Source organism: Moschus berezovskii, chromosome 15 (genome assembly GCF_049115385.1).
Source record: "Moschus berezovskii isolate FMDL1 chromosome 15, NW_MosBer_1.0, whole genome shotgun sequence".
NCBI classification, from domain to species: domain Eukaryota; kingdom Metazoa; phylum Chordata; class Mammalia; order Artiodactyla; family Moschidae; genus Moschus; species Moschus berezovskii.
The window spans coordinates 32,456,986-32,470,290 of NC_142474.1; the positions used below are offsets into that span (position 1 = coordinate 32,456,986).

The 13,305-nt window shown below is 41.2% G+C and overlaps 1 protein-coding gene across 2 annotated transcripts in view; it reads right to left on the reverse strand.

The window, feature by feature from the left end:
- DNAAF9 (dynein axonemal assembly factor 9) overlaps positions 1 to 13,305 on the reverse strand; it is a 172,357-nt gene that overhangs the window by 53,130 nt on the left and 105,922 nt on the right. For both annotated transcript variants that reach the window (XM_055432434.2, XM_055432427.2), the window contains exon 21: positions 2,098 to 2,201. In XM_055432434.2, coding sequence (XP_055288409.1) covers positions 2,098 to 2,201 — 104 coding nt within the window. The remainder of the gene's footprint in view (positions 1 to 2,097; positions 2,202 to 13,305) is intronic.

Here is a 13,305-nt window from a genome sequence, read left to right on the forward strand (position 1 = left end):
TGGTTTGTGCTTTTGCTTTGAATACTTTGTAGACATTTAAATTATTAGTCTGATAAACTTTATGCTCTTATCTATACAATGGAATACTACTCATCAATAAAAAGGAAAAACTGTTGATACACACAACACTGATGAACATTAAAAACCATGCTGAGTGAAAAATGCCAGACTCAAAAGGGTTCAGAATGTATGATGTCCATTTATATAACATTCTAGAAAATGGAAACTAATCTACAGTGACAGAAAGCTAGTAAGTGGTTGCCTGAAGCCATAAGTTGGGGAAAAATATGATCTACAAAAAGGTATTTAAAAACTTCTGGGAGGGTCGGGCATGATAAAAATCTGTATCTTGACTGTGCTGGTGGTTTCATGAGTATATACATCTGTCAAAACTAAATGGATACAGTTATTGTATGTATGTATATTTTATTTAATCTAACATAGCTAAAATATTATTTTAAATATAATCAGTATAAGAGTATTAGATGTTTCACATGCTTTTCTAATATATAGTTGATGCACAATACTATATAAATTTCAGGCGTACAACATAGTGATCCACAATTTTTAAAGGTTATAATTCATTTATAGTTATTATAAAATATTGGCTACATTCCCTGCATTGTATACTAAGTCCTTGTAGCTAGTTAACTGCATTTAAAGTATACTTCAATAAACTATCAGCAAAAATTGAAAAAATGCTGAAGTAGTCAAATCTGACAAACTTTTTTTTTTAAATTTCTTGAGTCATTTCTAAGCTTAAGATTAGAAAGTCTTCCTGTCCCTAAAGATTTAATAAATATTCCTTTTTATATTCTTCTTAACTGGACTTATTGTGGTGACCATTTAAAAATATAGATGTCTAAGAGAGTAGATCTTAAAAGTTATCAGAATCTGAAAAAGAATGGATTTATGCAGTATACAATTGAATCACTTTGCTATATACCTGAAACTACTGTAAAATGTAAATCAACTAATCACCAATATAAAATAAATATTAAATTTTAAAAAGCTCTCACCATAAGAAAATAATTTATATATTTTACTTATGAAATTTTAAAATATTTTACTTTTCTCGGAAGTTCATTTTGACTTTTGATATGAGTTAAAACCCAGCCCCCACCCCAAAATGAAGTAATTTATTATCCCAGCACTTAAGATTCATCCTTTGTTTCCTGATGTTGGAAGACTCTTTAACCTAATATTAAAGCTTTCACCTAATAGGGCCATCTAATCTGTCTGAATGGTCTGCCTACATTTTTGAACAGCCTTTAAGGAAGCAAGTTCTACGTGGAAGAAAGAACTCTTTCTAACTTGCTAACAGAATTTATTTTCAGAGCTATCTGACCAAACCACTTCACCTGGTCTCTTTCCCGGCTCCCAGACAAGCTGGTTTTGAGACTGACACCATGCAGGGTGGAGAGCCTACCCTCTGCTCTGGTGTCGTACTATGATGAGCTGTGCCCTGGCCAGAGAGTACAGGCTAGGGGAAAATTCATAGCTACCCACATCCCCACAAGGGAAGGGGGAAGTGTTGTTGCAGACTATACAATTAAACGATGGTTCTGGGAGTGGAACTTTCACAGAGCTGGAGGTTAATTCTGAGTATGAGAGGGGGTGGAACTAAGCCTTCAAGGAGAAAATTAGTTATTTATCTTCCTTTCAGGCTTTCTTATAATTCTTTCTCATGTTAACGAGTGAGTGAAACCCCAACAATGTCACAGGAAGCTGTTTCTTTCCAGTCCTTAAGTGGGTGAGTCTTTGTGTCTCTGGGTCTGAGGCCATCTGTGAAGGGTTACTGGAGGCCACCTTCAGTTGGTCTTCTTTGGGATAAGTTAATTGGGCATGGGTAGCTGCTGGCCCTCTTGACCAAGAAGTCCTTTCTACTTAACTCCTTTACAAAGCAGCAGGGTTGATGAAGCTGACAAGAGCTTCTCTCTCCATGACTTCCCTGCCTGCTTGCCCGCCTCAAGGGCAGTGCTGGTTCCTAACCCACTGACCTGCAGTGATACAGGAGGGAAAGGGAGTTATTTGATATTCCCCTCAGAAGTGTGACTATCTTTCTGAACATCAAAACTTGGATTGTAAAACACCTACCCCATCATAGAACAAAATGGAATTCATGTGGTCCTTGGAAATGATGATATTTCCATGATGACGATCAGAAAACAGAAGGCCATTAGAGAAGAAATGAACTTTTCCTGGAAGGAAAAGAGAGCTGGTCAGAGCTCCGAGGGCTGGATTCTTGTGGCCGGTATCACAGTGTTCTTCCTGCAGGTCCTAGGGCAAGCCAGAATGGTAACTAGAGATCTTCTGCAGTGCTTAAGTTAAACAATCTTGAGCTTCTGGTTTAAGATGGTGGAGTAGAAGGACGTGTGCTCATCTCCTCCTATGAGAGCACCAGAACTGCAACTAGCTGTTGAACAGCCATCAACAGGAGGACGCTGGAACCCACCAAAAAAAGATACCCCACATCCGAAGACAAAGAAGCCCACAAAGATGGTAGGAGGGGTGCAATCATGATAAAATCAAATCCCATACCTGCCAGGTTGGTGACTCACAGGCTGGAGAACAATAAAACTAAAGAAGTTCTTGCACTATTGTGAAGGTTCTGAACCTCTTGTCAGGCTTCCCAGCCTAGGGATCTGAAAAAGGGACCGGGAATCCCCAGGGAAACTGGCCTCCAGGGCCAGAAGGATTTGATTGCAGGCCTTCCAAAGGACTGGGGGAAACAGATCCCCCAGTTGTGGAGGGCACAAACAAAATTTTGCACGCACCAAGACCCAGAGGAGAGGAGCAGTGACCCCACAGGAGACTGAAGCAAAACTACCTGCTAGGGTTGGAGGGCCTCTTGTGGAAGCGTGGGTCAGGAGGGGCTCGCCACAGGGACAGGGGCACTGGAAGGTTCCCCTTGTTGTAAACCCCCTTGGGGTTCACCATTAACCCTACCATGGAGGCTGCAAACCTCAGGGCTGTGTTGCCTCAGCCCAAACAACTTCCAGGGAGGGAGTGCAACCACACCCATCAGCAGATAATTGGATTAAAGCTTTACTGGGTAAGGCCCTGCCTACCAGAGCAAGACAGTTTTTCTCATCACCAGTCCCTACCATCAAGAACCTTACACAAGACTCTTAACCTCATCCATCAGAGGGAAGACAGAAGAAGCAAGAAGAAGCACAGTCTCACAGCAGCTAAAACAAAAACATATTACAGAAAGTTAATCAAGATGAAAAAGTAGAAAGTTATGTCCCAGATGACGGGACAAGATAAAATCCCAGAAAAACAACTAAATGAAGTGGAGAGAGGCAACCGTCCAGAAAAAGAATTCAGAAAACTGATAGTGAAGATGATCCAGGGTCTCGGGAAAAGAATGGAGGCAAAGATTGAGAAGATGCAAGAAATGTTTACCAAAGACCTAGAAGAACTAAAGAAAAAACAGAGATGAATAATATGCTAGAAGGAATCAACAGCAGAATAACTGAGGCAGAAGAATGGAGAAATGACCGGGAGGACAGAATAGTGGAATATTCTGCTACAGAACAGAATACAGAAAAAAGAATGAAAAGAAATGAAAACAGCCTAAGAGACCTCTGGGACAACATTAAACACACCAACATTCGCATTATAGAGGTCCTAGAAGGAGAAGAGAGAGAGAAAGAACCCGAGAAAGTATCTGCAGAGGTAATAGTTGAAAACTGCCCAAACGTGGGAAAGGAAACAGTCAACCAAGTCTAGGAAGCACAGAGAGTCCCAGGAAGGATAAACCCAAGGAGGAACACACCGAGACACATAGTAATCAAAATGACAGAAACTAAAGACACAGATAATATATTAAAAGCAACAAGGGAAAGATAACAAATAACATACAAGGGAACTCCCATCAGGCTATTAGCTGATTTCTCAACAGAAACTCTACAAGCCAGAAGGGAATGGCATGACATATTTAAAGTGATGAAAGGTAAGAACCTACAACCAAGAATACTCTACCCAGCAAGACTCTCCTTCAGATTTGACGGAGAGAAATCAAAAGCTTTCCAGACAAGCAAAAATTAAGAGAATTCAGCACCACCAAACCAGCTTTACAACAAATGTTACAGGAACTTCTCTAGGCAGGAAACATAAGAGAAAGAAAAGACCTACAGAAAATAAACCCCAAACAATTAAGAAAACGGTAATAGGATCATACATATCTATAATTACCTTAAATGTAAGTGGATTAAATGCACCAACCAAAAGACGCAGACTAGCTGGCTGGGTGAAAAAGTGAAATGTACGCCCTCACACTTACCACATCACTCTGTTTGACCCCCCAAATTGTATGTAATTTTTTATATTGTTAACCATGTTCCCATTATGGCTTGCAATTATAATTATCTTTTATTTTTTATCTGGCTATTGATTGTGAAAACTGATAAATGTCTTTTACTATTGTGATTATGTAACTATTACTCACTTAATACCACTGTATCATGATTGATCAACAGAAAAACTAGGATCTAACAGAAAAACCTGTAATCATTTTGTAAAATTCAGATGCATATTAGAATTATCCTGAAATAGTCTGAAAAATAAAATTGCTCAGGTATTGTTTTTTTTCTCCAGAGCTATAGATATGGTTCTAATGAGCAGTCATGTTTAAAAACAACTGGACTGTATGATAATCTTTTACTTTTATCTAGTTTGTTTCACTTTTTCTATTTCATATTCAGTGCTTCCATTTCATGGCAGAAGCTGGCTCAGCTCTGAAGAGACTACATCTCTCACTTAAGGCCCAAGAAAGAGGACTGTGGCCTCAGCTGTTGAGGACTGGTGAAGGGTGCTGAAGGGCCCTTGCCGGCATAGGAACATGTGAGTTAGGCAATAAGTGTGTTCTACAGACACTGGTCCCATCACTTCATGGGAAATAGATGGGGAAACAGTGGAAACAGTGTCAGACTTCATTTTTTTGGGCTCCAAAATCACTGCAGATGCTGATCGCAGCCAGGAAATTAAAAGACACTTATTCCTTGGAAGGAAAGTTATGACCAACCTAGATAGCATATTAAAAAGCAGAGACATTACTTTGCCAACCAAGGTCCGTCTAGTCAAGGCTATGGTTTTTCCCGTGGTCATGTATGGATGTGAGAGTTGGACTGTGAAGAAAGCTGATCGCCGAAGAGTTGATGCTTTTGAACTGTGGTGCTGGAGAAGACTCTTGAGAGTCCCTTGGACTGCAAGGAGATCCAACCAGTCCATTCTAAAGGAGGTCAATCCTGGGTGTTCATTGGAAGGACTGATGCTAAAGCTGAAACTCCAATACTTTGGCCACCTCATGCGAAGAGCTGACTCACTGGAAAAAGAGTCTGATGCTAGGAGGGATTGGGGGCGGGAGGAGACAGGGACGACAGAGGATGAGATGGCTGGATGGCATCACTAACTCGATGGACATGAGTTTGAGTGAACTCCGGGAGTTGGTGATGGACAGGGAGGCCTGGCGTGCTGTGATTCATGGGGTCGCAGAGAGTCAGACACGACTGAGCTGAACTGAACTGACTGACAGACACTGGAGGCTGCTGTTCTGTAATTCCCAAAAACAAGATGGGTGGGACATAGACACTGAGTGTGGGTTTCTTATGACAAGGATTCAGATTTAAGGAGAGCTGCTTGCTTCCTAGGCAGCCAAGGTTACAAAGCAGCTCAACACAGGCCCTACTGAGTAGATCACAGAAATGATGGACAACTAAGGTAACAAGGATTAAGGCTGGGCCTGGGCTTGCTTTGGAGACCCAAATGACACAACCAGGGCACCCGTAAGACCACTAGGTGAATTTGTTCTCTGGAACTGGTCCAAGTTGGATCCTTTCTGTTCCTGTAATAGCCTTTCTTTTCATGCTTTCACAAACAGAGAAGAGATAATGTTTCTTAGAGCTCAAGGCAACGGTAAGGGAATACCACCAATATCTTATTGCTAAGGCAGAGGTGGTGGCTCAGAGGGTCAAGCATCTGCCTGCAATGCGGGAGACCCGGGTTTGATCTCTGGGTTGGGAAAATCCCCTGGAGAAGGAAAAGGCAATCCACTCCAGTACTCTTGCCTGGAAAATCCCATGGATGGAGAAGGGCTACAATCTGTGGGGTTGCAAAGAATTGGATATGACTGAGTGACTTCACTTTCACTTTTTTTCCAAGGCAGAGGACATGAGACTAAGAAGAGGGATTGATTCCTCGAGCTGTAGTTCTAAAAAGATAGCCCCAAAGCTCTGGAGGGCTACAATGATAGGCCAAGTTTTGAAGGTTTCCTGAGGAGGTGGGGTTTCAGGAGGCACAGAGGGGCCTAGTGAGTATGTGTGCTTGTGTGTGTGTGTATTAATGAGTTGTGAGGAGGAATGCGAGAGGTGGAGGCAGTTTTTAGGTACAAGAGGAAGGTTTGAAATCTGAATATCAACTGAAGAACTAAATGACTAGTCAGAGGGAACTAATGCAATCCTTTCCAGCCAGCCCAGTTCAAAGCACTCAATGGTTCAAGTCCAATAAGGTTCCCACCCACTAACAAGTAAAACCTAGCCTCACCTACACATAGTCTTGCCCTATGGCTCTCCTGAGTGGAGGTTCCTCATTCCCCAGGCTCATCCTGCACTCACACCAAGGTTTGTCACTGCTGTTCCCAGACTTTTCCCTCCCGCTCTGGCACAATACTTTCACTTCCTTAGAGACTCAAGCCTCTCCTTTCCTTCACTGCTCACATCTACTGCCCTCCTAATTATGCCACAACACTTTAAATAGCTTATGAATGTGCTCACAGTCTTCTTTTCCGAAGCCAATACTCCCTTTCCCTCTCAGAGATCTGGCCTTGCTGCTCCTCAATTACAGCTCCACATCAGTAAAGCAGCACCCAGAATGTCTTAACTTCTGAAATCTTCAGCTCCAGAACCTAATCTCTGACTACGGTATGGCATCATCCTTTTAACTATCTCACTCCCCAAACCTCATTCTGTGATGTCACTGAGCCTTCAAAGCCTTTGGTTCCCTCATTTTCTCTTACTGCTCAAAAATTTGACTTTCCTCTCAACTATACCACAGGGACAGGGATGGGAACAGATTTTACTCATAGCATGTCATATACATTATAGTTTTCCATCTTTGCAACTACTATTGGGAGGTAATAGTATTCTTAGAGAATTGATGGGGAAACTCAAAGTTTAGCAAGATCTTCCCAAAAGTCATAGAACTACTTGCTAGTGGAGACAAGTACAGAACACAGGTTTGTCTGATGCCAGGGCACTGTACATGCTGGCCACCTCAGCTCTTGTACATTTTTCCTTCACCTTTGCTCTCTCCACAGCCCATCTGCTACTAACTGGATGAGTACCTTCTCTGCTTCCTCAATCTCAAAAAGCCTTCAAGTGCTGCCTGGCAGTACCACCATTGCTACCTCTGTCCACTAATTCCTCCATGGCGTGGCCAAAACCCTCAGCACTCTTCTAATACCACAACTTCATAAACTCCAGCCACAAGATGGCTTTACCTACTGTTTACAGAGAAAAGAGGGATCAACAGGTGTAATCAGGTAGAAACTGTTCCCTACCTACTGCTTAGTATCTGTGCTCTTCCGTGGCCTGGGCTCACTGTCTACCTATGTATCTCCAATTCGAAGCTTCTTAGGAACAAGTACCACTTAAAGACCTCCTGGACAAACCTCAAAACCACTCCAAAGCTTCCAGAAAAAAGCACAGATCTGAAAGTTGGCATATTCCACGTAGTCACTGGGAAGATGGGAAAAGAGGTGGATCAGGGAGGTCATCTCCAGCACTTCTTCTCCCTCTAGATTCTGAAGCCTCAAAACAAAATGGAAAAGAGGAAGGGAGAAATTCACAAGACAGTATGGAAAAGCACTCACTATGGGGCCTGACCTAGGGCAAGGACTCAGTACACAAGAGCTGATGATAGTACCGGTGCAGAGACTGTTTGATGTCGCAGCTACCCATTAGCTTTGCTCTGGGAATAGTAACATGTGAGATAACTGAAGTCCATCACTGGGTGGTCCAGTGCCAGTGCCCTGGTCTCTCAGATCCCAACCCACTTGAAGTAGTAATATTTTAGGTATCTATTCTAGACTCATGACTATCAAACTGTGGTCTGATGGGACATGACTTTGCAGGGGCTTCTCAGTGACTGGGGAAGCCAAATCCTAAGGCCATCTCCCTGTCTTCTTATCCAATCATTGGTGCATTGCTTGATGGGCTCTGTCATTCCTTTTCTATTCTGTGAGTCTGAAAACTCAAGGTAAGAGGAAGTTCACACTCAGTACCCAAGGAGCAAGGGGCCTACATCAGGACTACTACTGACTTCTACAGCCACAGGAGTCTAACAGGAGAGGAATGAGCCCTCAGAGAAAAATAAGACATCAAGTGTTATTGAAAAAAATTTGGTTTTTTCTCCTTTGGACAACAGGCTGTACAAATAAAAATCCTCCAATGGTCCAGCCTGTATAAATAGGGAATACTACCACTGCTGGGAAAATATGATGCAATGGGTGGATACTCTTCATTCTGTATGTATGACAGTATGTGAAGTACACACATATGGTTTAAAGAAAAATAATCAAAACAGCAACAACCCTTGATGCCTAGATTGCATCACTCAGCCTAAGAAATCAAGTATTCCTTGTGCCTTTGAAGCCTCCTGAGTATTCTTCCTCAAACACACTCTTCCACCCAGAAGGAACCAACATCCCAAATTCTATACAGGGTCACCACCATACTTCAATGTATCTATAAACTATATATGACTTAGTCTTGTCTGTTTTACTTTCATATGGATGGAATCTTAATACACATTTATTCTGGGACTTGCTTACTTCTTTCAACATCCTGTTCCTGAGAGTCATCCACACCATAGGTAACATGCAACGATGGGTATTATGTATGTTGTAGGTATATGCTGTGTAATTCATTCATGGTCAGTACTATACAGAAGTTTCTTTTAAAATGTCCTTCAACAGCTTCATATGGGCCCAAGGGAACACATGAGAGGGTACATAATGAAACAGATGGCCACTGTCTGGGGCTTCCTATCACAGAAAGGTGAAAGCTTGGTCACCAAAGTTCTCAGACTTCATGCGTCAATGGTATTAGCATCTCTGCTCCTCCCTGCTAAATAATCTCTATCTGATGGAAAAAGTACTCTGAATCTGTAAATTGCTATAGGGATAATGAAAGTGCTGCCTGAGTGTCAACCATTCACTGAGGCTTGTAGAAGATAGATACATAGTCAACTGATATTCAACAAAGGTACAAAGACAATTTAAAGTAAAAGGAGAATCTTTTCAATAAATGATGCTAGAAAAAAATGGATATTTCCATGTAAAATAATGAATATCAATTCATACCTTGCACTGTTCTTGCCCATTCCTACCAGCCACAGTGGAAACCTCATACTTTATAGGGATGGCAGCTAGAGTTCTCAGAAGGATTTTGCCTCAGTACTGGGGTAAAATTAGTTCTAAACTAAATGCTAAGCTTAAAAAGAAAGGCTGAGATGATAAGACTAGAAGAGAAATATAACAATTATTATAATTGTATAAGTTCAAGGCTAGAGGAAAGACAGAACTATGCTAACTTGAGACATGAAAGATGTAAAAAGGATCTAAATAGAACTGCTAGAGATGAAAAATACACTTCCTGAGGAGAAAAAAAAAAACAGAGTGAGACCAATGACATGAATAGCTAACTTCTCAACAGTTGTCTCATGTCATAGTCTCACTCAGTGTTTCAGTGGTCTTTTGTTGGACCTGGCTCCCCATCCAGCACCCTGTGTTCCAGTTAACAAATGATAATTTAAAAAACTCATAATAACAACGCAGAACAAAAGATCAGTAAATCAAAGTATGTAGAAAATATGCAAAATAAAACACAAAGAGAAAAAAAGACTAAAAATAATTGTATAATCAGGGAGTGGTGAGACAAGTTTAGGCAACCAATTGTACGTAATTAGAATCCTTGAAGGAAAGGGAAAAAATTGAAGAAATAATGAGCAAAAAAATTTCAAGTCTGAGGAAAACTCTAAATCCATTGATTCAAAAAGGTAAATAAGTCCCAAGCATAAGCAACAAACCACAGCAGTCACATAAAGATCAAACTGCTTAATATCTATGATAAAAAGAAAGAAAATCTTCAAAACAGCTGGAGTTATATAGAAAGGAACAAAGATAAGAATGACAGTAGATTTCTGCCCAGAAATAATGTAAGCAAGAAGACAGTGGAATAGAGCAACATCTGTAAAGCCCAGAGAGGAATGGTCAACCTACAGTTCTTTACCAAGTGAAAATATCTTTTCAGAAGTCCTGAGGGTTGGAACTTCTGAAATGGCTGTGAGGAGTCTGGAAAATTCTCTGCCCAGGAAATAGCCATAAAACTGGACTGACTATCAAAAACAAGAAGTTAAGGACACCGGTAACAGACCAAAGTTATACAACAAAACTGAGATGCATTTAAGGAATTCTACTGGAGCTTGGTAAGAATAGTGGAAATGGGAGTATTTTAGCTTGAGGCTATTCATATTACCTCTTTTCCAGCTCCAGAAGTACAGAAGTGCAGCTTCCAGTGCAGAAGTCTTATGAAAGAGTGAAACAGGCTTGTCAGAGTGGCTGATTTTATTTGGGGGCAAAGCACAGAAAATCCCACACAGAGAGATATCAAAACTTGAAGCAATCAGTGGCAAACATTAAGGGAGGATCAACATACCAGAGATCTCAATGCTGGTTGGTACAACCAGCCAGAAATGTAGCAGGGAAGTCAAAGGACTGAGACAAAATAGATGGCAATTATGTCTTTAGATACAGCAAGAAAGATGTGTTGCAAGGCACTGTCCTAGTGCCAGGTGCACCAAGGGACATATTAAGAATGCTTATAACAGCACTGTCTGCAACAGCAAAAAACTATAAAGAACCCAAATGTCCATCAAAAGTCAAAAGGATAAACAGCGTATCTTCACACAAAGCAATCCTATGGAATCATGAAAATGAATCAACTATATGACTACACAAAACAATCTGGATGAATCTGAGGATCAGAATACTAAGTTAAAAAGGCAAGTACCAGAAGAACACAATAGAGTATGATTCTAATTCGTATTTAATTAAAATATTAGACATTGTTTAGGGGTACAGACGTACGTGGTAAACTCTAAAGCAGGCTCCTGGGATTCCCAAGAGCTCAGTGGTAAAGAAGCTGCCTGCCAATGCAGGAGACACAAGTTCGATCGCTGGTCCTGGAAGATCCCACATACTGCAGGGCAACTAAGCCAGTGCGCTATGACTACTAAGCCTGTGCTCTAGAGGCCGTGAGTCGCAACTATTGAGCCCATGCGCTGCAATAACTGAAGCCTAGGTGCCCTAGAGCCTGTGCTCCACAACAAGAGAAGCCACCATAATGAGAAGCCTGCACGCTGCAACTAGAGTAGCCTCCACTCACCACAACTAGAGAAAAGCCTGTGCAGCAAGGACGATCCAGCACAGCCAAAAAGAAATTATTTTTTAAAAAATGACCCTTGATAAGGTCATCATTTAATAAACAAATAAATAAAGCAGGCTCCTGAGGATTATGTATTTGGCAGCCAGCCTGACCAAGGTCAGCAGGGTGGGGAAGAGAAGGGCATATAAAGGAAATGAATGGACAGAAAACTGCATAACAAAAAGCCTTGTGATAGCAGAAGTCACTAACAGGGGAAGAAAAAATTTAAACAGAGCTGGAAACATTTCAAGGTAAAGGAAGTACTATTCTTTTTCACTGGGCCTTCCCTAGACCGAAAATCAAAAGACCTGGACCACACTCCAGATGTTACCACTAACCTGTACTATAACCTCAGACTATTTTTTCACCTTCTGTGGGGCTCAACATATGAAGATTAATCAAAATAAGCATAACGGTGAGTTTTTTAAATGTCTTCAGAGGTAAATCTGCAACATTTACCTAGATCCAAATGATATTTAAACTTCAGGACCCCTCACCTGCTTAAGCCCCCTTCTAAGGCCCAGAGAAGAGACCTATTTTATATGTGTTACTTTCCTTACAAGAACCCCAAAGAATTATAAACTTCAAGTCCTATAAAACTGACCTGAGCCCTAAAGTGGTAAAATGCTTAACACATAGCCAGAGGGTACTTCTATTTAAATTCTCTGCTCCTACTGAAACTTCTGGCCTCAGAAAACCATCTCCTAATTCAAACTACATTTTCCTCAGAAACTAAGAAAGTGTGAAATCTAAGCTCTCAGGTGTGTGACTAACAAGGTTCAAGAAATTCTTGATTTGTGTGCTTTGTTTTTGTGTAGACACTTGTTCCTTGGAAGGAAAGCTATGACAAACCCAGTTGTTGCTGTTGTTCAGTCACTAAGTCGTGTTCGACTCTTTGCTACCCCATACACTACAGCATGCCAGGCTTCCCTGTTCTGCACTATTTCCTGGAGTTTGCTCAAATTCCTGTCCATTGAGTCGGTGATGCCATCCAAACATCTTATCCTCTGTCTCCCCCTTCTCCTCCTGCCCTCAATCTTTCCCAGCATCAAGGTCTTTTCCAATGAGTCAGCTCTTCACATCAAGTGGCCAAAAAATGGGAGTTTCAACTTCAGCATCAGTTCTTCCAATGAACATTAAGTGTTGATTTTCTTTAGGATTGACTAGTTTGACCTGTTTGCTGTCCAAGGGACTCTCAAGTGTCTTCTCCAATACCACAGTTCAAAAGCATCAATTCTTTGGCGCTCAGCCTTCTTTATGGTCCAACTATCACATATGCACATAACTGCTGGAAAAACCACACCTTTGATTATACGGACCTTGATTAGCAAAGTGATGTCTCTACTTTTTAATATGCTGTCTAGGTTGGTCATAGCTTTTCTTCCAAGGAGCAAGTGTCTTTTAATTTCACGGCTACAGTCACCATCTGCAGTGATTTGGAGCCCAAGAAAATAAAGTCTCTCACTGTTTCCACCGTTTCCCCATCTTTTTGCCACGAAGTGATGGGACTAGATGCCATGATCTTAGTTTTTTTGCATGTTGAGTTTTAAGTCAGCTTTTTCACTCTCCTGTTTCACTTTCATCAAGAGGCTATTTAATTCCTCTTCGCTTTCTGCCATAAGGATGGTATCATTTGCCTATCTGAGGTTACTGATACTTCTTCTGGCAATCTAGATCCCAGTTGTGCTTTGTCCAGCCTGGCATTTCGCATGATATACTCAGTATATAAATTAGAAAAGCAAGGTGACAATATACACGCTTGATGTACTCCTTTCCCAATATGGAACCAGTCCTAACAGTTGCTTCCTGACCTATAAAC